Genomic DNA, 27,429 nt, shown 5'->3' with positions numbered 1-27,429 from the left:
ATGATAGTATTTCTATCATGAAAATGTTACTTCCTCAGAAAGAACTTTCCTGGTTACTGTTTCTAATGTCTACCTCATGCTGAGCCCACTAACTTGCTTCATCATCATAGCTTCTAACAACACATGAAAATATTTTGACTGATTATTTACATGTTCAACTATGTCCTGCCCTGTCAGTTTAACCTACATGAGAGAAAGCACTTCACTCTCTGGATGCCTGCCCATCACAGACACTTTATAAATATTGTTTAATAAAATGACAATGAATGGATATATATACAAATACATATACATGCACAAATGTATTCGTGTGTGTGTGTGTATTAAAACTTCTATGGTTCAGGCTGTGCCAGCCAGAGTAGTGGTTGCTCTACCTATTTTATCACAAGTCTATGAGCCATGTGATATTTTACTGAAGAGAAATAGGAAACACAGAGACATTTCATGGTATGTCCATGGCAACTGGGAGAGATGGAATTTTTGAGATGAAAAGCCAGGGTTGTCTGATTTACAAGGCCCCATTGTTTCCCACCACACTATATTTCCTGATGTCATCACTTAGTTTCTTCTAAGTTTCATCTGTCTAGGAAGTAGGTAGTACATGAACTTACTGCTTCTAATTTAATTTATTTTTGCTCTGTGATAAATCAAGTGTATTTAATGAGCATTCAGAAAATACCATGTACTGCACAATCACATATCTTTACACATAGTATCACACTGGATACATATTTGATTAAGATATAATCCTGCCCTATAGAAGAGAGAGAATGGGGTGTAGAGAGGGGAAAAAATTGGGGGAGAGAGAAAAAGTAGGGAAGGAGAGAGAAAGAGTCCTTATATACATACAAGGACTGAATATACTACTAGAAGGTATTTCTATGGTAGAAGAAAAACAGGAAAAGGAAGGAGAGGGGAAAGCTGTGCATCTCAATGTTCTGAAGGTAAAAACACCTTGCATTCCCAAAGGCAAGAGAAGAAAGTCAAACAAATAGGAGGAGTACTGGCCAGGGAAGCAGAAAAACGTAGTCTTTAAGGAGCCCTCATTTCAGCAATGTCTTTTTGACCTTCTTCTGCTGAATTTAATTTACCAACTTAACGTCCTTATATAAAGTTCTGAAGATGGTTAAATTTTTTTTTTCTTAAGAAAGAAAGAGCATAAGAGGGGAACGGCAGAGAGAGAAAGAAAGAGAGAGTCTCAAGCAGGCTCCAGGTTCAGTAAGGAGACTGACATGACTTGATCTCATGACCTTGAGATCATGACCTGAGCTGAAATCAAGAGTCGGCACTTAATCTACTGAACCACCCAGACGCCCCAATGAACAAAAACTTTCAAGCACCATTAACTCATTAAATGCATGATTTATTTATTTAATTTCTGCTATTGTTGATAAAGAGCTAGTAAAATGAGCTGTCGAGATCTTAGGGGAAAATGAGAACAACACTTTGAATCATATATATGCCAAGGTTGGATTCTGGTACTTTCCCACATGGAGTTCTTGCACAACTGTCAAGATGGATTTTCTGGAACATTTTGTTGTTGGTCTGTTGGTGGCATCAAACCTCCTGGAAGCGGTGCAGGAAATACAGTTTCTGCCATGTGAGGATTTGATGGCATAATCAACATAACCTGTGAAGTCAATCAGAGTGCTATAGGTGAGTTAGCCAAAAAAACCACACAATGGCATCACTATCAGAGTCTACTCTTTCTTCTCGGAATTTGGTTTCTATATTAACTTGGTGAGGTTTCTCTGGCATTCTGGAGCTCAGACTGGATCTTGGAAAAACATGCAGTGATAGCTCGTGGCTGTTTTTGTGACTCTGTAAGTGGACTGATCTTACAGATGGATGAGTGTGCACAGCAAGTTGGAGACCAAAGTGTTAGGGAAAATTTAGAGCTCTTCTTCCAAATCCAATTCTTTATGCTGATGGCAACAAGATATCCAAATCATGATTTGCTGGCCATGACACAGTCATTGCAAAAACCACAGAGACCCAGAAAGGCAGGAACCATCAGCAAACTAAGGAAAATTCTGGTCTTTCTTCCACAAACTCAGTGTGAAATGGAGTATGCATGTGTGTGAGGGCTGGGGGAGGATAGAAATAGGAAGAGATGAAACTTTGGCCTTAATGCCTCAAAGACACTGCTGTTCTGGATTCGCCCCAAGAGATTTGTGGGAGCAGCTTTTCCCAGCTCTGTAACTCCAGGAGCAGAAGGGAACACAGGCCTAGATGTTACGATAGGAAGGTTGCTGAAGAATTTGCTCCCTTGTGCAGATGATTTGGTCAATGAAAATAAAAATGTTTCACTTAATGAAATTACAAAGTCATCAGGAATTGCTGAAAACTCTAACTTCTAAGGTCTTATAATGCAGAAGTCTGCAGATAGGGTTAGTCCAGCTCTCTTCTGTGGGGCAGGAGATGCAGTGTACTATGGAAGTCCCAAAAGAAAGTAAACAGGCACAAAATGGTAGAGAAGAGCAAGAGAAAAATAATCTCATCAAACTATTACTGTTTTAGGATTTGCCTTTGGATAATAAAACTATGAGCAACTCTTGGCATTTTAATTCAATTCTTGGAAGATATCCTTGTCCTATTCTTCCCAGTGCCTCTTGGTCTCTTCTCTTTTCCCATTTACCAATTGTCTCTATGTGATGCTCTTTCAGTGGCCAGGAGGGTCTGCTGCAGGTCTCAGGGTAAGAGATGGGCAGGTATGCACACATTGGTAAAGAAGTTTGAAACCCTGACTTTCTTTAGTAGCCCAGGGAAGGTTGCTATGATAGGATCATGAAGCAAAATCTGGCTCTCTCTGGGGACCTCTCCATTGTGAAGTATTTTCTTTTTTTTCTTCTTAATTTATTTATTTTTTTCAGCGTAACAGTATTCATTGTTTTTGCACAACACCCAGTGCTCCATGCAATATGTGCCCTCCCTATTACCCACCACCTGTTCCCCCAACCTCCCACCCCCGACCCTTCAAAACCCTCAGGTTGTTTTTCAGAGTCCATAGTCTCTTATGGTTCGCCTCCCCTTCCAATTTTTTTTTTATAAACATATAATGTATTTTTATCCCCAGGGGTACAGGTCTGTGAATCGCCAGGTTTACACACAACCATTGTGAAGTATTTTCTGATCTGGACTAAGAGAGGAAGCCCTTAGAGGGAGTCAGGATGGAGAAAATTAATTTGTCTTTATTCGTTGTGGGAGGCAAGATGCTAAAAAGACACCCAGTGCCCCTATGTGATACCCACTGCTTGAAAATGAGTGGGAGCTATGTATATGATGGGATATCACTCCTGTGAGTAGGTTACTGAGCAGTCGACTTTGAGTTTATCAAAAAGGGCATGACTCTGTAAACATTTTTCCAAAGAAGACATACAGATGGCTAATAGGAAAAGGTGCTTAACCTCATTCATGATCAGGTAAAGGCAAATCAAAACCACAGCAAGGTACACTTCACAAATATGTCGGAATGGATACTATCAAAAAAGACAGGAGACAAGAGTTGGCAAGAATGTGGAGCCTGTTGCATCATTGATGGGAATGTAGATTGGTGCAGTCACTATAGAACACAGTATAGAGGTTCCTCAAAAAATTAAAAATAGAAATAACACATGACCCAGTAAATCCACCACTGGTATTTACCCAAAGAAAATGAAAACACTAATTTGAAAAGATACATGTCGCCCCATGTTTATTGCAGCATTATTTACAATAACCAAGGTACAGAAGTAATTGCAGTATCCATCGATAAATGAATGGGTAACAAGACGGATGTATACACCTCAGCCTTAAAAAAGAATGAGTTCTTGGGGCACCTGGGTGGCTCTGTGGGTTAAAGCCTCTGCCTTTGGCTCAGGTCATGATCCCGGGGTCCTGGGATCGAGCCCCGCATTGGGCTCTCTGCTTGGCGGGGAGCCTACTTCCTCCCCTCTCTCTCTGCCTGCCTCTCTGCTTACTTGTGATCCCTGTCTGTTAAATAAATAAAATATTTTAAAAAAAGAATGAGTTCCTATTATTTGTGACAATATGGATGGATTTAGAGGGTATTATACCAAATAAAATAAGGCAGAAACAGAAAAATACCATATCATCTCCCTTACATGTGGAATCTAAAAAACAAAACAAACAGAACAGATTCTTGAATACAGAGAACAAACCGGTGGTTGCCAGAGGGAAGGTAGGTGGAGGGGGTGGGCAAAATAGATGAAGGGGGTTAAGAGGTACGGATGTCCAATTATAAAGTGAATCAGTCATGAAGATGAAAAGTACAGCGTGGGGAATATATTCATTGTATTGTAACAACCTTGCATGGTGACAGGTGACATCACAGAGAGCACTGGGTACTGAAAAGAACAGTCAAATCACTCAGCTGTATACCTCAGTTTAAAAAAGGACATTATTCTGGGTAGATTAGACCTAATCCTATGAGCTGTTTAAAAGAAACTTAGAGCATCAGAGGTTTTTGCTCTCTTGCTGGCCTCAAAAGTAGAAGTCAATTGTCATGAGTTGCACAGCTGAAAGGAAATCAGTTCCACCACACGAGCATGGAGCGGGGGTAGAGGCCTCAGCTGCGACCGCAGCCCCAGCCAGCTTCTTGATAACAGACCCTGAGCAGAGGAACCCGCTGAGGTGTGCCCAGACTCTTCACCCATGGAAACTGAGAAGTGACGAATGTGTGTTGTTGAAACCTCTAAGTTTCTGGACTGTACTACATGGCCACAGAAAACTAGCACACTTGACTTTGAGGCAAGCCCAACACTTACCCCCTCAGGATGGCAGCAGGTTACTTTGCATCCGAAGGCAGAAAGGGACACAGCAACGCAGAACTCTAGCATACTTAACAGGATCACCATAGCCTCCAAACCCTAGAAACGAATTTATAGCCAGGAAATGTGAGAGATGGAGATGACAAGATGAAAAATACAGACCATCTGGTTACAAGGCTAAACCAGAAGCACTGGCCTGCTGTCAGAAAAACTGGCTCCTCACGGCAGTCATACGCCGTTGGCCAGTGTGGGCCTGTTGAATGCCACTTATCCTCTCATTTTTTTCATTAATGAAATAACCACTTTTCCCCACCCTCTACCTTCCAGTGCTATTGTAGATACAGAATGTGATAGCTCTTTAAAGGAGGGTAAGGGATCATAAAGATAACTTGGGTTTTTCCAACACCAGACATTCCATAGAGTTGACACAATAATATCATCTACTATCTTGGTAGTTATACACAGAGTAATAATTGGGGGCAGGATATTAAAAGACCAAAGAGGTTCACATCTTAACCTCTGGAACCTAGGGATATGTCAAATTACATAGCAAGGGAGAATTAAATTTGCAGATTAAATTAAGGTTGTTTATTAACTGACCTTGAGATGGAAAGATCATTCTGGATTATCTGGGTGGGCCCAAAATAATGAAAGAATCCTTCTAAGTAGAAGTGGGAGGCAGGAGAGTCAAAGTCCAAAAGAGATTTGAAGATGTTGCCCTGCTTGCTTTGAAGACAGGATGGGATCACAAACCGAGGACTGAGGGCAGCCTCTGGAAGCCGGCAAAGGCAAGGAAACGGATTCTCCCTTACAGTCTCCAGAAAGGAATGTAGCTCTGCAACACTTTGATTTTAACACAATGACAACCATTTGAAACTTCTGACCTCCAGAATTGTAAGATAATAAATTTATGTTGTCTCGAGTCACTAAGTTGGCAATAGTTTTGTTACAGCAGCAGTAAGAAGCTAACGTAACAATAAAAACAAAGTTAATCAGTCTTTAAGCCATCTCCCCAGAGAACTGGCTTTAGGTTTCATCTTTAGCCAAAACATATGGTCAGATTTGAGAAACACTGGGCAGTACTCTTACTCCTAAAAATCTGAATTGGAGGCCTGGGATTCTTTGGTCTAAATATTCTCTCTTTCTCTCTCCATGGACGGGCATAGTACCTATCCCTAACCTTGTGGAAGTGTCAATAAATCAGAGCCCAGGACACAAGTGGCACAGACTCAACTGGGCCTTCAGAATATTGGCATTCGTCATTAAAAAAAATCTATTTACTCATCTCTTCAACATACGATAGCCTCTATGTTTCAGGAATTGTTGTAGGCACAGAAGACAGAGCAGCAAATAGAACAGATGATTTCCCTAACCTCAAGGATCTTACCATCTGGTGGGGTAGCCCAGGAACTGGCAGACCTTTTTCTGTAAGAGGCCAGCTAGCACATATTTTGGGTTTTACGGGCCGTAAGATCTCTGTCATAAATACTCAGTCTCTTAGAGTACCAAAGCAGCCACAGACAATATGTAAACAAATGGGTGTGGTTATGTTCCAATAAAGCTTAATTTACAAAATACAGTGGTCCGGCTGGATTTCCAGCAAAAAATAGTTTGAGCAAAAAATCTGAGTTTGAGCCATATAAAACCATCGTCTTTCTAGACCAAGCAGAGTTGATCATTGGCAATGCCATACTGTTCTGCCTAATGATTCCAAGTAGTATTGCTGTCCTCTTTCCTGCAAAGAGCTCACCTTTCCTAGCCTCTTCTTATAATCGCACTCAAAAGTAAGGTCTTAGGTCTTCATCAACCTCCAGCTGCTTTCCAATATTTCTAAACGTTTCTACTCGGAACTCCTAAAGGTAGAGGCCTGGTCTCCTTAAGTCTCCTGGAGTGCCAATGCTAGGACCAGGAGTATAGTATGGGCTCACAGACCTGTGGACGGACTGTGCAGGTGCCCAGGCAGGAAGAGACCCGAGAATTCAGATCCCAAGTAACCCTTATGGATTTACCCTCCAAGGACAGGCAGAAAAAATGTTCACAATAGGCATCTGTGACTACTTCTGGAGAATGTGATTGAGATTGAACATGGAACTGGCTACCTTATTTAGAAGGCTTCTTGTTAAAAAAAAAAAAAATCATTACGGACTTCAAGACAGCAACAGCAGAATAGTAAAGCAGGTGTAGGTCTCTTTTAACTGGTAAGACTGTGTGTCTGCACAGGTCCCATGCCCAGGCAGCCAACCCCATGAAGTCGGTCTGTTCCACATTTTATCCTTAGCACTGTACTCTGACAGACTGCAAATGGACAGAACTGCAGAAACTGAAAGTAGGCTTCTTCTTCAGGATATCAACACAGAACAATATAAAATATAGATATGGATAGGGACACTGGAGGCAGGAAAGCACAGAATCTCATCTTGCTTCTGCCAATTCCCAACTGCATGATCTTGGGGCAAAAATGAAAGCTGTCTGAAGGAACTCTAATATTTTGAGTAACAGGCAAGAAATAAGCTTTGCCTACTATAAGCCACGTTAGAAACCTCAAGGGAAGTATGAATTAGTTTAGCAGACGAGATCGGGCGCGTTCAGGGTGGTATGGCCGTAGACAGTTTAGCAGAGACAGTCAAGGGGTTGTATTGGTGTGATGATGCAGCACTCAGAATTTATCAAGGATTAGCTGGGAATGAAGAAGAACCATAATGAGTCTGGAAGAATGTTGAGTTTCCATGTTTGGGCACAGATAAGAGATGGTGAGACAGAGAACTAAGCAAACAGCACGGAGAAAGGCCAGAAGGAAGCTTGCATGGAGGGGAGACAACAGGAAACTTTGTGGTGCTTAGAATGGCTCATGGACTTTAAAAAAAAATTTTTTTTAGACTTTTTAGGAGTAAAGGTTCAGCATTTTGTCCAGGGCTGTATTTCAAGAGCACTCCCTCCCTACACTTACCCAGAGGCCCACAGCTTCACAGCCTACAATATCTTGTGTTAGTGGCAATTTGGAGAACTAAAGACATTAGGATAACACCTAAATGAGGGCAAGTGGTACAGAGAAGTAGTGATACACATAATGGAAATTGGGAATTTGTCAGGAGCTGGATGTTGAGGCCCAAAGTGCTTAATCTTGCAAGAACATTCAGAGATGTTGGGGGTGGGGGGAGGAGGTAATGGGTGATTTGCTACTTGCTGGATAATGTTCAAGACAATTTTATTTTACTATTAGAGAACCAGGAAACTCCACCAGGGAGCTCCGGGGACACAGAGGGATTGACATATTGGCTCCCTTTTTAGACTGGACAACAGAATTGTTGTTTTGAAATTAAACAGAAAAAAATATGCAATGTGCTTAGTGTACTAACTAGTAAGAGTAGGTGTTCCATAACTATGAGCTTCCTTCCCACTTTCCCTCATCACATATGGAGGAACAAAGAGAGAGATGAAACATGGGCCTGGCTCCAAATACAAGATTTTCCTCTTCAATCATTTTCAATTTCCCGAAATGATTCATTCATCAGTCAGGAACTACTGTGTGTTGCTTTTGCTAGAGCCAGAGCTCCTGTGACTTGCTTCCATCACAGTACCCCAGGAAAAGAGGAAGCACTCACCATGAAAATGTACAGGGACATGAAGCAATTCTCTGTCTTCTCAAATGTGCTGCAGTGAAAGAGATTGTATCGGAAACTATTCAAGTGGCTTGCAGTGGAATAGGTCCCAAATGCAGCCGCGACAGCGCTGGAGATGTTTAACCCCAGGCTACTTCTGATCTAGGATGGAAGGAAAACCAATTCAGCAATCTAGTGGTATCCCCAGGGCTCACCTGTGGAGTCACCAACAGGCACTCCACACCCTCACCTCTGTCCCCACTGTCCAACTGCTCCATCTTGACTACCATACTGTTTCCTCACCGGTCTCTCCCCTCACAGCTGCCCACACACAAACATGATCCATCCTGTGGTTTCCAAGCTTGAATCCTTCAGACAACCCCCACACACAAAAGATGAACTCTTTTTTCCATGCTAACTAGACAGTTCTGTCCGTGCCCATCTCCTGCCATGCTCTGTGCCGGGTGCCTGACTGCGGGTTATTTCCCAAATCTGGCCTCCACATTTTTTGTGTATGACCTCCCTCTGCTCTGTATTCCGTTCTTGCATTCTCTTCCTTTGGAGGCTTATTGTAAGAATGAAAATTCTCCAAGAAAGCCTGAGAGGTTGAGTGTGGCTGTAGCATGAGGGGGAAGTTAATGGTCATAGCTGGACCAGATGCTACGGAGACACACAGGTCAGATTTGGAAAAGCCATAAAGATCATGCCCCATAATCTGATCTTTATCCTTTGGGCAAAGAAAATGCAAATATGGCCTTTAGGGAGCAAAAACATATGTTGAGATCTGGGCTTTTAACTTTTCTTGGCTTTGTGAAAGACCTGTTGGCATGAGAGTTGTGTTGTAAATTTGTTTTTCCTTATTTAATAGCCTTATTGTGAATTTCTTTCATTGCAAGCCAAATGAAAATCCTTTCCATAAGCAGTTGGAATACACATTTCGGTTAATAAATCAACAAATATTATGCCCCACCTACACTTGGTGTCATCATTATGGATTAGATCTCAAGCTACAACATCTGTTTGGCCAGTCCCATTAGACATTCCTTTTCAGGAATTCTCTGTATTTTCATAAAGATTCTCTCAACACTGCCTTCCCAAACTCTTCATGGTTATATCAGTAATTTCATGAGCAGCCAATTTTTTTATTATAATTTCTTCTGATTTTTAAAAAACAAAACCCCTCTTGTACTCTGGCAGAACAAATACTTGATTAGTTCTTCTTCTTTTGGGACAAAAATAAGCAAACAGATTAAAAGGAAAAAATAAAGGAAATATTACTCACCAGAACTTTTGTAGTTTTAGTTCCTGCTACAATTGACAAGGACCCTGAAACAATAAACTAGTAACAAGAGAAAAAAAATGTGGGTAGAAAAGCTTTAAACAAGTATTTGAAGTCAAAACTTAATAAAACTTACCCCTAACTTTGATAAAGTTGTTAAAAAGATCGATTATATTGGGAGAAACACAAAAGATTGTAAATAACTCTCCTCTTCTCCCAGAAACAACAGAGAAACTCTACCAGATGGATTCACAGGAGAATTTTTCAAGCCTTTCAAAAAAATGTCTAATTGCAATCGTATTTAAACATTTGAGGCCCTTGAAATACAAAGAAAGCTCCTAAATTCCCGATATGAAGGAACCCTAATATGGTACCAAAATTTAATAAGATTTTAGAAAAGAAAAGAAAGTAAAGATCGTTTTTACTTAAAACGACTATTAAAAGTTATAAACAAAATAGTAGCAATGAAAGTTTTTAAATTCCTTATTAGATGCTGATTATTTTTAAAAGTTTTTAATAATACACGATTCCATTTGGTTCCATCAGTTGGGTGATTATTTTCCATTTACCTAAAACAACTAGAATCAAGTTGATTGGATTCCACCTCCCCCCGCCCCCACCTTAAACTATCTGACTGTTTGAATTTCTGGGTTTGCTTTCCAATTTGATTTCAGGAGTTTCAAAAATTGTATCTTCATATCAAACAAAGACTGATCTAAAGAAACAGCTTGGTCAATTTCTTCAAAATATTTATAAATTCAAAGACATGGAGATGGTAAAGGTTAACTAAGTCACCTCCAGAAAAAAATAGCAGCAAGAATCATCCCTTATATTATATGAAATGAATCATGACTATGTGGGATATTCCTTTAAATGTCCAGATTTTTAAAATACTGAATAGTATTATAATTTATAAATACAAATTTAAGGAGAAAATTCACATCAAATTATTATTCATGTTTACAATGTTAAGACATTTAATAGAATTCAACACTATTATGACTTAAACATTCTTTATAAGATATAAAGAGTTTCATCTTCCATACATAATGGAACATTCGTCTTGGCCTGGAAGTCTTTATCGTATTTAATGAGGAAACACTAGGGCCATCTCTATTAAAGTCAAAATCAAGATAAAAGTGTAGATGAACAGATATTACTCTTAGTATATTAACCGAAATAGCTATGTAAGAAAAATATTTGAGGAAAATGTTTACATTTACTGCTATTTAAATATGAATACATTATGCTGAGGATCTCCAAGAATATCAACTAAAGGCTACTATAAACTTTAAGAAAAATTAGTAAGGTACATGGAAGAACATTATATACAGAAATTATATATAAATACATATGTGTGTGTGTGTGTAAAGATTTGTTTAACAATTTGAGAGAGAAAGAGGGAGAAACTGTATGAGGGGTGGAAGGGGCAGAGGGAGAGGGAGAGAGAGAATCTCAAGTAGACTCCTCACTAAAGGCAGAGCCTGATGTACGGCTCAGTCTCATGATTATGAGATCATGACCTGAGTTGAAATCAGGAGTCAGATGCTTAAATGACTAAGCCCCCCAGGTGCCCTTGTATTTCTGTGTTTAAAACACAGGATTTACTATCACAGCAAAAAATATATTAAGTTTCCAAGAGAAAAAACCTTAACAAGGACTATGAACAGTGTATGTGAGTAAAACTTTACGGTGTTCCAAAAGCCCACAGAAGAAAACCTGAACAAATAGACTCATGAGGGAATAATTTTATAGCATTATGAGAAAGGACATACAGTTGTACTGGAAACTAAATTGTCAATATTTGTGATTAGTTCTTGGTATTGGTGGTTGTACTGTATAAGAGAGTAAAGGGAAGCACTTCACAGATGAAGTTTGGAAATAAGGTTGGAAGAATAATGGAAGGTCTCAGCAAAAATGTTCCACCAATTAAATAAAGACTGATCTAGTGGGATTCCTATGATGGTTTGAGTGATAGTTCAATTGACAAACATAGCTCCCGTAGCTCCTGGAAATCTATGGAACCTGTGTAGAGGACATAAATTATGAGAACTGGTTTCCAAAGTAGTGTTGAAAAGGAAATTAGGGGTGCCTGGGTGGCTCAGTCGGTTAAGCCTCTGCCTTTGGCTCAGGTCATGATCTCAGGGTCCTGGGACCGAGCCCTGCGTCAGGCTCTCTGCTGAGCAGGGAGCCTGCTTCCTCCTCTCTCTCTGCCTGCCTCTCTGCCTACTTGTGATTTCTCTCTCTCTGTCAAGTAAGTAAATAAAATCTTAAAAAAAAAAAAAAAGGGAAAGTAAAGGGGAAGCAGAACGTGTGAGTGGCTGATGTCTGCAAGACTGAAATCAGAACGACTCTGTCTGAGCCCGGATTCCTGTACCAAATAAAAGCATGATCTTGAGCAAATCACTTAATTTCTCCAAGTCCCAGTTTTTTCATCCACAAAATGAGGACAATGGCAAATCCTTTCTCAGAAGTCTGTGATGGTTGCACAAATGGAACTGAATACATAAATCACTTAAAACAGTGCCCAGACTATGGTAAGTGTTGAATAAAGCCATTATTGACATTAGTATCATCAGACGTGTAAAGCATGGTACAAATGCCCAGAAGTAACACAGTGTATACTGTTCTTGCACTTCTTCTGTAAACAGGCAAGGGGGAACAAAAATCCAACTCTGTAATAAAACTCTAAACTCTCTCATTCTCAATGTTGTAGATGAAGGGAAATCCTATAATACTTGAATAGGGTTTTCTGGTTCTAACATAAACTTCTTTTTCCTCTTGTCACTTGATACTTTGCGTTCTGTTTACATTCTTAATTTGCAGAGAAACTCCCTTGTATTTTATGTTAAGGGAAAAGATTTAACTTTCTTAATTTCACTTAATCTTATTGTTGTTAAATTTATGAAACAAAATTTGTCTAATAGCAGCTCCATTTGTTAAGATGGGATTGGGAGGGAGACAAACCATAAGTGACTCTTAATCTCACAAAACAAACTGAGGGTTGCGGGGGGGGGGGGTGTTGGGAGAGGGGGAGTGGGGTTATGGACATTGGGGAGGGTATGAGCTATCGTGAGTGCTGTGAAGTGTGTAAACCTGGCGATTCACAGACCTGTACCCCTGGGGATAAAAATACATTATATGTTCATAAAAAAATAAAAAATAAATAAAAATTAAAAAAAAAAGATTTGATACCTGATTATAAATTGCCTGCATACCAGCCATGTCTCTTCTTTCTTGTTAATGAAATCCTCATTTTGTTCATGAGGTCAGTGAGCCCTTCCCAGACTAACTGAGAAGTGAATTTCAATTAGTCCAAGCCAACAATGGCAAATCCATTACCTTTGCCCAGAGTTGGTTTAGGAATATGAAGGATTTATGCACACAAAATATTTATGAACAATGAGATGTATCCAGTCTGACACGACACGCCAGCCATCCTCAGTGAGGTCCTTGCACTCCTGAGCTAACCAACCCTGGTAATGACTAGCCACTGGGTTTCTAGTTGTGAAGCAATCAATGCTTTCAATGTTTAATACATTCTGTTTGGGTCTTTTGCTATATGCTGCTGTAATATACCATACTAAATATTTAATCTTCCCAGCTTTCTATGAGTCTTTTATTATTATTCCTATTTTAAATGTGAGAAAATGGAGTCAAAAGGAGATTAGATACCTTTCTCAAAGTTATAGAACTACAAAAGAGGGTTAGGTATGATTCTAAAGCTCAAGACATTAACAACGAAGTTATGTTTTCTCCAACGATAGCAGAAGGTATTCTACTCACCATCAGCGACCCCACAATTTTGTACACCTCATGCTTTAACAAATAATGATACTCATTGACTGAAGACATGACATAAATGTTTATTATTCCCAGGCTGAGGTTCATCACGGCAATCAGGATCTGCACAACCTAGAAATGATGAGGAAAGTAAAAACTGATTATCTACCACTCCCTTTCCAACCATTAAGTTCCCCCTCTTCTCCATCTTCTGATATGATAGATGGTCTTGGTATTCTCCTGTCGTTTTTCTTTCATATAAAGAATTATGGGTATATTAGCTTACTAAATTGTCTCTTGGGATATCCATCCCAAATGTCCCAGTCATTTTCAAGGTAAAAAGAATGAACCAGGACCTACCCAGAGGTGCTTTACTGACCCCTGTGGTGTTACTCCTACCACAGCTCTTGCTCTCCTTTGTTCATGCTCAGATGGGAGTGACTCAGAAATTAGGAAGCAAGGAAAAATAATGTGAAGGAAGGAGCATGTGTATAGGTGAAGAAAAAGAAAAGAGCAAAATGAGTTTTTCTTGGCATCTAGGGTCTAAAAATAGAGGCATTAGAGTACAGTTATCCCATGGCATAAAAGGGATACAAAGTGTCATAATGATTTGGTCCCATTGGTTTAAAGCTTGGGCTAGAGATCAACTTCTGTATTCACTCCCCTTCTACCTGCACTAATCTGTCTTTCTTTAAACTGTCCCTTTCTTTTAGGCACACTCACCTGAGACTCTGGACAGAAATGCACAGAGAATCAAAGTATTTTCATCCTCTGAGGAGCAGTCTGAGAATATTTCCCAGAGACAGTGACAATGTGCGGTAACCAGCTTTCAGAAAAATCTGTTGGATGGACACCAGCTAGTGTACATGTGGCCTTTTCTTTTGCTGCTATTCCCTGCTGAAGTTAAAGTTATCATGGATGACCCACAAACTTAGAATAGATCCGAAGTCACTATGTTTTAAAGACAATGAGATTAGAAGCATGATGTAATAGAATATTGTACCATTTTTGACTAATAGGGCCTGAACATAGATACCAATGTCTCTAAGGCTGGCTGATGTATTACAAGGTTAATGGGACAGAGTATTTATCATTAAAACGATTCAGCTGTGAGTTTACAACACAACTGGTCTACTTCCAGATCTGCAACTGACTTACCCCGAGGACTTTAGGTTCCCCCTTCAAGAACTTCTCTGGCATCCCTTTCCACTGATGTGGGTATGGAACAGCAGACTTCTCTGGCTGGCACACACCAGGGCCAGCCCCTGTGGTCCCTTCTAGTTCTTGTGTGGTTGCCATGGCAGCAGAAAAGGAGCTACAATAAGAAATGTAATTTAGGATGAGGTCCTATTAATGACAGGACAAACTGTGGTCTACATTTCCTTGCTTTATTAGAACAGCTATTAGAACATCTTTGCAAAAATGTAGTTATTGTAGACATCAGCCAGGAAAGTGGAAGAAACATCTTAAGGAGAGAAACAGAGAGAGAAAGAAATGCCACGTGTCATCAAGGTGCTAGAAAGTGCTGAAGAGAGAGGAAATCTAGATAGAATTGAGGTGAATATGCTGGGCCCCTCAAATATACGAAGTTTGTACTCAGATTTTATCTCTCTGATTGTAGCCATTTCCCCTTCGGGTTTTTTTTTTTTTAAGATTTTATTTATTTATTTGTCAGAGAGAGCACAAACAGAGGGAGAGGAAGAGAGAGAAACATTCCCTGCTAAGCAAGGAACCTCATGAGGGACTCCATCCCAAGACCCTGGGATTATGACCTGAGTTTACGCTTAATCCACTGAGCCACCTAGGCGTCCCACCTTTTCCCCTTTGAAAGATAACTTTTATAATAGGAGTAAACTACACAGAATCATCTGTGTTCCCATTGATCGTAAAAGTGTTTTATGGTCTCCCTTTTCTAGTTGGAGCAGAGTTATATTCTCAGAGCTGGAAACCTCCTCCAGTTTCATCTTAATAAATTCTTTTAATCTTAGATTTTATCCTATAAACTTTGGACTTTGTGGTTGGAATTTATGATCCTGAGTCATAATCCTGGCACTGAGAATTTAAATCTTTTGCCCCATTTAAATGTTTTAAAACCTGACTTGCCAATGCATGGCAAGGACACATAAAATTATTTTCCTGAGGCTCAAAGCACAAACATAATACTCTTGTGCCACTTTCTCTCATCAATCTAGTAACCCCAGTCAGGTTATGTGGAAGTGAGCTTAAAGCACCGGAACACTTTATCTATTCATTTGAATCCATGTTCAGATGTTGCATGGCTCACATCCACAAATTTTGAGAGAAGTGAAACTTAAGACTTTGCAAAGCCACGATCAATTCTGATTCCATTCATGGTTCGGTGAGGCTCCGTCAAAGCCTTAAGCTTGGAGATGTGTGCTCTTTCATTGGTAGCACAAGATCAAAGAATGTTCTAGTAACACATATTTTTTCTGGTACTGGGAAAGAATTCCTTTTTCTCAGGAAAGGATTATTAACCTACATTTGTACTCCATAGGTTAAGGGAACTGCATTGTTAGTTATCTAGCGAAAAAAAAAAAAACCTGCCCCCCCCTCAAAAAAAGAATCAATCTCAGAGACAGGCAGGGGTAAACAACCTAAATGAAAATAAATATTAATCATTTTAAAACATTAATTTAATTTTAGTAACAAATGTATTCAAAGTTCTGGAAAGCAGTAAAATGAAAAGTACAAAATAGTAAATCATAAAATAATAAGTGAAGTAATAACTTTAAAAATAAGATGACAGGAAAATATAATTGGTAATTCATAAGGAATACATAATATGAAAGAGACTAAAACAGTTAAGATGAGGAAGTAAATAAGGGGATATAACCAAGAAGTCAGTGTTTCTTCTTCTGTTCTAGAATATTTCCAAAAGTAATACAGAGAAAGAAAATTAGAACTCCATTTTGAAACTGGGACACAACTAAAATTACCATAATTCAGATGAAGTAATTGTTAAAAGCAATGAAGACTGAATGAAGAAGAATTTTGGTGAAATGCAGAAGGAGTATCAAAGAAGCAGGACACTACACCACAGATTTCAGAATACACTTATCAAAGGCAAGAGGCTCGCTGAGGTATAAAACACATGCTCTTATATATAATCCGGAGAATGAACACACCGGCTGACAGCTGCAGCTTCCCTGGGCAAGTATAGTTCTGAGACATAAAAGGTGGGAATAGCAGAGAAAACACACCAAAAAGCCACTTTTGTAGGAAGTCATCTGCCTGAATAATTTTTACACTGGAGTCTGCAAAGAAGGCAGCAAGTCTTCTTGCCAAAAATCGCCAAGAAATCCTACAGATTGGAAACATCTGAGTATATCATCATAATCAAAGGTCACCAAGTGTACAAAAACCAAGAGATTTACTTAAATGAGGAGCAACAAATGTTTCAGATATTATGATAATCAAATACAGAATGTGTAATAAGTATTGATGAAGTTTTCAAATAAAAACGGAATCGCAAAAATGAGAAAACACAGGTAAAGTGCCGAAGTGACTTGACAAATTTCAAATGTATAGAAAACAATGTCGACATTAAAAAAAAAAAACAAAACTTGGTTAATGTGTTACACAGCAATGGACACAGAAAAGGAAATCCGTGAACTGGAAGATAAATCTGGAATAATGACCTAGAAGTCACATAGACAAAGAAATGGATATAAGAGAAGAGATGTGAAAAGATTAGAAGTACGGAACTAAACATTTGAGATGTGTATAGAGTCCTATAAAAAGAGGAGACAACAAAGAAGTAACATGGGGGGTTAGGGGGATAGGAGAAGAATAAATGAAACAAGATGGGATTGGGAGGGAGACAAACCATAAATGACTCTTAATCTCACAAAACAAACTGGGGATTGCTGGGGGGAGGTGGGGTTGGGAAAGGGGGAGAGGGTTATGGACATTGGGGAGGGTGTGTGCTATCGTGAGTGCTGTGAAGTGTGTAAACCTGGCGATTCACAGACCTGTACCCCTGGGGATAAAAATACATTATATGTTTATAAAAAAAAAAAAATTGGAAGGGGAGGCGAACCATAAAAGACTATGGACTCTGAAAAACAACCTGAAAGTTTTGAAGGGTCAGGGGTGGGAGGTTGGGGGAACAGGTGGTGGGTAATAGGGAGGGCACGTTTTGCATAGAGCACTGGGTGTTGTGCAAAAACAATGAATACTGTTACGTTGAAAAAATAAAATTTAAAAAAAAAGAGGAGACAACAAATGGAGGATAGGTGAAATTAGCAATATGTGAAACTGACAGACACAGATCGTATAACATATACCAAGCCATTTAATTTCAAAAATTTATATTCAAACACATCATAGTAAACTTACAAGATAGCAAAAAGCAAAGATGATCTTAGGAGTAGTAAAAACGAAAAGTCTGATCCCATGCAAAGTGAGAGCAATTAGACTGATAAAAACATAAGCCAGAAAGCCATAGAAAAATATTTTTCAAAAGCCTGAGAGGAAACAATGATAGACCTAGAATTTTGTTATATGCTCTAAAACTGGGCTTCAAGATCAAGGGTGACATGAAGACATTTCAGATAAGTAAACCCTTGATGGCATTTACCAGCACTGGCAAACAACCACCAAATAGAACATTCACTAAATAGAACTTTCAAATGATGTGCTTCAAAAAGGCCAAGGAAACAAAAGCAAAAATGAACTTTTGGGACTTCATCAAGATCAAAAGCTTCTGCACAGCAAAGGAAACAGTCAACAAAACAAAGAGGCAACCCACGGAATGGGAGAAGATATTTGTAAATGACAGTACAGACAAAAGGTTGATATCCAGGATCTACAAAGAACTTCTCAAACTCAACACACACAAAACAGATAATCATATCAAAAAATGGGCAGAAGATATGAACAGACACTTCTCCAACGAAGACATACAAATGGCTATCAGACACATGAAAAAATGTTCATCATCACTAGCCATCAGGGAGATTCAAATTAAAACAACATTGAGATACCACCTAACACCAGTCAGAATGGCCAAAATTAGCAAGACAGGAAACAACGTGTGCTGGAGAGGATGTGGAGAAAGGGGAACCCTCTTACACTGTTGGTGGGAATGCAAGTTAGTGCAGCCACTTTGGAGAACAGTGTGGAGATTCCTCAAGAAATTAAAAATAGAGCTTCCCTATGACCCTGCAATTGCACTGCTGGGTATTTACCCCAAAGATACAGATGTAGTGAAAAGAAGGGCCATTTGTACCCCAATGTTTATTGCAGCAATGGCTATGGTCGCCAAACTGTGGAAAGAACCAAGATGCCCTTCAACGGATGAATGGATAAGGAAGATGTGGTCCATATACACAATGGAGTATTATGCCTCCATCAGAAAGGACGAATACCCAACTTTTGTAGCAACATGGACAGGACTGGAAGAAATTATGCTGAGCGAAATAAGTCACGCAGAGAGAGTCAAGTATCATATGGTCTCACTTATTTGTGGAGCATAACAAATAACATGGAGGACATGGGGAGATGGAGAGGAGAGGGAGTTGAGGGAAACTGGAAGGGGAGATGAACCATGAGAGACTATGGACTCTGAAAAACAACCAGAGGGTTATGAAGGGGCGGTGGGAGGGGGTGGGGTGGGGTGGGAGGTTGAGGAACCAGGTGGTGGGTAATAGGGAGGGCACATACTGCATGGAGCACTGGGTGTGATGCCAAAACAATGAACACTGTTATGCTGTAAATAAGCAAATAAAAATAAATTAATTAATTAAAAAAAAAAAAGAGAGAAACATGAGTCCCAGAAGGTTGTTTTTTGATGCAAGAAGGAATGGTTAGCAAAGAAATTGTAAACATGTATGCATACATGTTGTTTGTACAAAATAAGACCAACAATATTTGATTCATTAGGTGAAACATAAAGACAAAATAGAAAACACTGGACTCCCCAAAAAGCAAAATTTGGGATTGGGATGATAAGAACTGGTCTTCTAATGTCCTTGTGCTCTTTGGGAGATGGGTGAAGATAGTAAATGTAGATTTCTTTCTTTTCTTTTCTTTTCTTTTTTTTTAACCTTTTTCTTTTTCTTTTCTATTTTTTCAGGGTTCCAAAATTCATTGTTTATGTACCACACCCAATGATCCATGCAATACGTACCTCCTTAATACCCATCACCAGGCTCACCCATTCAATAAGGGTGAAAAAAACAAGAGTTACTGATAACGATAAGAAATGGTTATGTAATTTTTTTCAATAAAGAAGGGAAAATGTTACAAGAAAATGAAGAAAGAAATGTAATCTATCCACCAAAAAGGCAAGAAAGGAGATAAAATGAACAGAAAAATAAGCGAGACAAACGGAATGCAAAAACTATTGTAGAGGACTAATCACCTCCAGTATTGTTTAAGGGCATCTGAAAATCCTCTCTTCTTTAAAAGCATTGAGATCACACTGGGAAGATGGTGAAAATCAACTTTCCCGGAACTCTAGACATTAACCAAGATCTTGTAACAATCAAAAACATTTAATTAGATAATCTAGCTAAAACTTTGTCAATTTTGTTGATCTTTTCAAGGAACAAACTCTTGGTTTCATCAATTCTCTCTATTGTTGTTTGAACTTAATCCTATTCCTAGTACCCTTTCCCAATTCTGTGGTAGCCCTGAAAACTAGAAGGCTTAGAACCATGGCAGCTACAGAAACTGGCCACTTAACAGTCTGTGAATTAAAATGAAATAGGAAATCCTTAAAAAGCCCCATCCCCAGGGAATTGTCACTACTTGACCTGTTTGGAAAACATCTGGAAAAGCTCTACACATAGATCTTGTCTTTACTTGATATGTATGACTCAAGGCTCATTCAGTGATGGCAGCCTTAACCCCAAGGTGTTTGTCAAAAGCAACTATCAGAAATTGTTTAATTCACAGATTCCTGAGGCAGTGATAGAGTTGGAGTTAAAAAAAAAAAAAAAAGCTGGATTAAAAAAAATAGTTAAAAGAAAAAAACGGGAGTGAGGTTTCTGCAAGGATCTTGAAAAGTTCTTAATATATCCCTGGGAATCTAGAAGGCCATATATGTGTATGTTGTATGTGTGCCCAGGAAAGACCTGAGAAGTTCCTAATTCCTCAACTATGGCTTATCTCAGAACTCTGTTCAAGGAAGAAGGAAAGGCTATAGAGAAAGGAAATACAGAGTTATAAACTACCAGAGTATTAAAGTTTGCTCAATGCGTGCACACACACATGACTTAAGACAAAATGGAAGGAGACTTATTGGGGGGAGGAGGATCTTAAAGATACCTGTTAGATCAGTAGCTGACCACTAAACTGAATCAAACAGAACTTCTAATGTGCACAGATTACACAGAATATAGACTTCACAGAAGAGATCTGGCAGTCACTACACAGCAACAGCAACAACAACAACACAGCAATGACAAATAGGCACAACAACAATGAATACTTGGAGTGGGGTATTCTTTGAAAGGATAACAAAACTGGAAAATCATTAGCTAGACTGAACAAGAAGAACTGTAAGAAGAAATTACCAAAATCGGGAATGAAGTCAACATGATAACCAACCTTACAGAAAAAAAAAAATTGTAAAAGACTACTATGAACAACTACATGCCAATAAATGAGATAACTTAGATGACACAGTTTAATTCTTGTAGAGACACTAATGAAACTGATGATAGAAGAAACATGAAAGCATCAGAATCCTAGAGGAGAACATAGGCAGTAACCTCTTCGACATCAGCCACAGCAACTTCTTTCAAGATATGTCTCCAAAGGCAAAGGAAACAAAAGCAAAAATGAACTTTTGGGACTTCATCAAGATCAAAAGCTTCTGCACAGCAAAGGAAACAGTCAACAAAACAAAGAGGCAACCCACGGAATGGGAGAAGATATTTGCAAATGACAGTACAGACAAAAGGTTGATATCCAGGATCTATAAAGAACTCCTCAAACTCAAACACACAAAACAGATAATCATATCAAAAAATGGGCAGAAGATATGAACAGACACTTCTCCAATGAAGACATGCAAATGGCTATCAGACACATGAAAAATGTTCATCATCACTAGCCATCAGGGAGATTCAAATTAAAACCACATTGAGATACCACCTCACACCAGTTAGAATGGCCAAAATTAGCAAGACAGGAAACAACATGTGTTGGAGAGGATGTGGAGAAAGGGGAACCCTCTTACATTGTTGGTGGGAATGCAAGCTATATAGATCTATAACAAGCATTTAAATTAGGAAATTAAAAATTTCTTGTAAATAAAAGCCCATGCCCATATTGTTTCACTGGTGGTTGTATTAAGCATTTTAAAAAGATTCAATAACCCCTCTTCAAAAACTCTTGAAAAAAAAAAACTGGAAGAGGAAGGACACTTCGCAATTTATTGTTCAAGGCCAGTGTTACCTTGATATCAAAATCAAGAAAAGACATCATAAAAAAAGAAAACCACAGATGAATGTCCTTTATGAACAAAGACACAAAACTTGTTTAAGGATCCAATTCAGGCAGATATGGATCTCACCGAGTCCTCTGGTCTGAGTGTTCCCCAGCCCATTCTGTAGATGAGAAAGACACTAGAGCAACAGCAGAACAAACTTTCTTCTCAAGTGCACGGTCTAGGATAGACCATAGGTGTGGATACAAAGAAGTCTTAGAAAATTCAAGAAAATTAAAATCACACCATGTATCTTCTCTGACATCAATGGCATGAAGCTAGAAATCAATAAGAGGAAAACAGGAAAATTCATGAACATATGGAAATTAAGCAACATTCCTGAACAACCAATGGGTCAAAAAAAGAAATTAAAGGGGAAATTTTTAAATTTCCTGAGACAAACAAAAGTGGGAACACAGCTTACCAGAACTTGTGGGATGCAGCAAAAGCAATTCTGATGGAATTTCACAACGGTAAACACCTACATTAAGAAGCAAGAAAGATCCCAAATAAACAAGCTAACTCTACCCATTAAGGACAAGAAAAGGAAGAATAAACCGAGTCCCAAGTTAGCATAAGAAAGGAAATAGTAAAGATTAGAGAAGAAATAAATGACATAGAAAATTAAAAATGATAGGAGAGATTAACCAAACTAAGAGTTGGTTTTTTGAAAACTCTAACAAAACTGACAAACCTTTATCTAGGTTAACCAAGGAAAAAAGAAAAAGAACCCAAATCAACAAGGTTATGCATGAAAAAGGAGACACTACAACTGATACCACAGATTGAAAGGATCATAAGAGACTACTATGAACACCTATACACCAAAAAACTGGGCAACCTGGAAAGACATGGAAAAATTCTTGGAAACCTACAACTTACCAAGACTGAATCAGGAAGAAACAGAAAATCTGAAAAGACCAACTAGTAGTAAGGAGAGAGAATCAGTAATGAAAAAATCTTCCAACAAAGAAATGAATTCACTGGTTAAGTTTTACCGAATACTTAAAGAATTAACACCAATCCTTCTCAAACTCTTGCAAAGAATCAAAAAGGGGGAAATTTCAAACCTCATTTTATGAGGCCAGCATTAGTCTGATATCAAAACCAGGAAGGGCACTACTAATAGTGATAGTGGAGGAATATATCCCTGATGCATGCTAAAATTCTCAGTAAAATACTAGGAAGCTGAAATCAACAACACATTGAAAGGATTGTTCACTGTGATCAAGTGGAATTTATTCCTGAAACCAAAAATGGTTCAACATATGCAAATCAATGATACACCACAGTAATAGAATTAAAGAAAAGAACCATATGATCATCTCATAGATGCAGGAAAAGTATTTGACAAAATTCAACATCCACTCATGATAAAAAACTGTTAACCTGGTAGACATAGAAGAACATACTCAACTTAATAAAGGTCATATACAAAAAGCCCACAGCTAACATCATACTCAAAGATGAAAGTTTGAAGCCTTTTCTTCTAAGATCAGGGACAAGACTAGGTTGTCTACTCTCAGCACTTCCATTCAATATGGTACTAGAAGTCCTAGCTGGACCAATCAGGAAGAAACATAAAAATAAAAGTTATCAGAATTGGAAAGGAAGCAGTAATATTGTCTCTATTTGCAGATGATATGATTTTTATATTTAAAAAATCCTAAAGACTCAACTAAAAACCTATTAGATCTAATCAGTGAATTCAGGGAAGTTGCAGGATACAAAATTAATATATACAAAAATCAGTAGCATTTCTACCCACTAACTGTGGAATTTTTTAAAAAGAAATGAAAAAATTGATCTCATTTATAATAACACCAAAAACAATAAAACACTTATGAATAAATTTAACTAAGAAGGTAAAAGATCTATGTTAAAAACTGCAAGACATTAATGAAAGAAATTGTAAGCACATATAAATGGAAAAGTATTCCCTGTTCAGAGATTGGAAAAATTAATCCTGTTAAAACGTCAATACTACTGAAAGCCATTTATAGATTCAATGCATTGTTTATCAAGATTTTAATGGCATTTTTTATAGAAATAGAAAAACACTCCTAAAATTTGTATGGAAGCACAGAAGATTCCAACTAGCCAAAGAAAAACTGAAAAAGGAGAACAAAGAGAAGGCATCACATTTCCTGATTTCAAGTTATACTATTAGGATTTAGTCATCCAAACAGTGTGGTGCTGCCATAAAAACAGACAGACAGACCAACAACAGAATTCAGAGCCCAGAACTAAACCCAAGCATACATGCTCAACTACTATTTGACAAGAGAGCCAAGAACACTCCAAGGAGAAAAGACAGTCTCTTCCACAAATAGTGCTGGGAAAATTGGGTGAACACAAATTGAAGAATTACACTGGACATAAATCTTACACCACTCACAAAAACTAACTCAAAATGGATAAAGACCTCAGTGTAAGACCTGGAACCATAAACTCTTACAAGGAAACATAGGAGTGAAGCTTTTGACATGGGTCCAGATGATGAATTTTTCGATACGACATCTAGAGCACAAGCAACAAAAACTCTTCAATAAACAAACAGGACTGCATTAAACCAAAAAGCTTCTATATATCAAAAGAAACCATCAAGAAAGGGAAATGCAACCTATGGAATGGGAAAAAGATATTTGCAAATCATATATCTGATAAGGGGTTAATGTCCAAAATACATAAAGAATTCATACAACTCAACAGGAAAAAAAAATGGGCAAAGGATTTGAAAAGAAATTTCTCCAAATAAGATATACAAAAACCCAATAGATACATGAAAAGATGCTCAACATCACTAGCCCTTAGGGAAATGCAAGTCAAAATCACAACGAGATATCACCTTACACTGGTTAGAATAGCCATCCTCAAAAAGATGGGAGAGAACAAATGCTGGAGAGGATGTGGAGAAAAAGAAACCCTTGTACATGTTTGGTGGGAATGTAGATTGGTACAGTAACCATGGGAAACAGTATGGAGGGTCCTCAAGAAATTAAAAACAGAATGACCATATGATTCAGCAATAACACTTTTGAGATGTGCAAAGGAAATGAAAACACTAATTTGAAAAGGTATCTATCCCCCCACACTCATGGCAGCATTACGCACACACACACACACACACACACACACTCACACACACACTGGATTATTATTCAGCCATGAAAAAAAAAACAAGGAAATCTTACCATTTGCAACAACATAGACAGAACTTGGAGAAATTATGCTAAGTGGAATATGTCAGGCAAGACAAATATTGTATAATATCACTTACATGTCGAATCTTATTTTTTTAAAAAATCCCAAACTCATAGAAAGAGATCAGAACTATGGTCACTAAAGGTGAAGAGTCGGGGTGGGGAGAAATGGCAGAAGCTGGTAAAAAGATGCAAACTTCCAGTTATAAGATCCATAAGTACTAGGGATGCAACGTAGAATGTGATGACTATAGTGAACATGGCTACGTAATGTATAGGAAAGCTGTTAAGAGAGTAAATCCTGTAATTCTCATCACAAGGAGAAGTTTTTCCCCTTTTTTTCTTTTTCTTTTTATTGTATCTATAGGAGAAGATGGATGTTAGCTTAACTGACCTATCATCATTTCACAATGTATAAATGAAATGATCATGCTGTACTCCTTAAAGTTATACAACGATATACATCAATTATTTTTTAATAAACCTAGAAAAGAAAGAAAAAAAAACTCAGTTATTTCCTTCTTGCACCATAGAGGCCAAAAGTATTGTAAAAGTAACTACTGGTAATTCTTAGTCCAAATAAAGGTGTACTTTAGTGTACTTCTTTTTTAATGCAAATAAATTTCTGTGTTCACCTCTCAGACTTATCTTCAGACTCAGGATTTAGGTGATGTTGGCCCTATCTTGTCAAACATCCCTGGTGGTTCTTCCTCTATATTTAATAAGACTTTAAGTTTCCCACAAGCAAACACTGTATTAAAAATAACACTTCCAAATGTCTCTAATGATCTTTCCATATTCTGTGGTAACATATATCTGGTCCTGGTAATTTGGGGCTGATGCTCTGGTCCTTCTAATGAACTCTGACTATAAATTTACTTAACTGCCTCCTTCTTTCCTGCCACAGAAATCTATGTGCTAATTGCCTAGGGAAGACAAATTCCTCAAGGATAAATACGTGTTTGCTGTCTAGGCCTGGACTTCCCTATTTTCAAATACAAAGGAAACCAAAATAACAAAAAAGTTTGGATAGGTATGAGGAGCATTTCCTCTAGATTGGGGAAGACTCTGAACTGTAGTATCACCATATTATTTGCAACATGTGTTGGGCTGTTGACAAGTACAGTGTCTTCCTGTTATTGTTGTTCCTGCTACAAATGTGGAGAAACCTAGAAAACATCCCACTTTTCTTCTACTGATGTCCAATCTTCTTAGGGGTGAGTACTGCCACCCACCTCTTGTTTCCTACTGTTTTATCACCAGCTCCCTCCTGAGTCCCAACTGCCCAATGAGGGAGCATGACAATGGTCTTGGTCAAACTTAAAAAATAGAATAGAGGCCCAAAGGAGGCCTGACCTTGGACGGTTGATTGAGGATGATGATGAGAAAGTAGAAACCGGGACCTGGGCAGGGAAAAGGTCTGGACTAGGAATTGAGATGTCTGGTTTCTAGTCCTGGTTCTCTTACTGACTAGTGCAACTCTGGGTAAGTTATTTCTTTTCTGTGGGTTTCACTGACCTCATCTGAGGAAAGAGTGCATTAGGCACAATTGCCTCAAGCTTTCTGATCTCAAAGATGCCAAGAATCTACAAAATCCCTTTCCTCAGTGGACTTCCTCACAGGTATCTTCAGTCTGTGGCGTGGAATCTCGTGAATGCTGCCCCGGAGTGGTTGGAGAACTAGGTCAGACCACAGTGTAGCCCAGGGCCTGCATAAGACTGGGAACCCCACCTTCGCCTGACAGCATCTCCACCAAATTCTTCATGTGGCAGGCCTTTCCTGACTGCTGAATTATAAAAATGGTGTCAGAGACAGAGAATAAAGACCACGAAAGAAGGAGACTCAAGAGTACATGAAATACTTAGTGAAAAAACATAAAATATTGCTTTCGGTTTCCTAAGAGCCTAGGGATGTAGGGATCAAACATAACTGTGACCACCTCACCCAGGCTCAGCCTCTAGGAGCCTGTCCTTACCACCATCCTCTGCAACAAAGAATGTTCTCCAACCCCCACCCCCGACATACACTTAAAGGTGCACTAGACCCACCCCCAACCCAGAATACCAGCTCATGCTGTGAGAAGTAACTTGATCCTCTCTCATTCCACTCCCAGTCACCCTAGAACAGTGGATGAAAAACCCATCAGCCCCAGAGCCTAGGAAGGCTTGCCCCTACCTTTCTTCACACAATGTCTGCAGTGCGTCCTATGAGTGCTCTGGGCAAGTGCCTTCAGTCCAGATAAAACACTTGCCCCCACTCCACACCTCACTCAGGTCAGTTCTGCATTCCTCTCCTGCAGTTTTTCTGAACCCCAAAGGCAGTGCTGAGTATTTCTGAG

At 38.7% G+C, this 27,429-nt stretch overlaps 1 protein-coding gene across 1 annotated transcript; it reads right to left on the bottom strand.

Annotated features, from left to right (window-relative positions):
• Positions 1-1,362: 1,362 nt before the first annotated feature.
• LOC123949128 (membrane-spanning 4-domains subfamily A member 4A-like) lies at positions 1,363-27,429 on the bottom strand. Its single transcript, XM_046016471.1, has 7 exons — positions 27,267-27,429; positions 14,589-14,745; positions 13,434-13,562; positions 9,651-9,707; positions 8,372-8,530; positions 4,767-4,868; positions 1,363-1,630 (listed from the first exon to the last, which is right to left on the bottom strand). The coding sequence occupies exons 2-7, from the start codon at positions 14,727-14,729 to the stop codon at positions 1,511-1,513; spliced, it is 708 nt and encodes a 235-aa protein (XP_045872427.1). The 5' UTR covers positions 14,730-14,745; positions 27,267-27,429; the 3' UTR covers positions 1,363-1,510.

The sequence above is a fragment of the Meles meles genome, chromosome 8 (assembly GCF_922984935.1).
Source record: "Meles meles chromosome 8, mMelMel3.1 paternal haplotype, whole genome shotgun sequence".
NCBI classification, from domain to species: domain Eukaryota; kingdom Metazoa; phylum Chordata; class Mammalia; order Carnivora; family Mustelidae; genus Meles; species Meles meles.
Note: the sequence above shows the minus strand (reverse complement) of the source record. Positions and strands in the feature narration are given on the sequence as shown.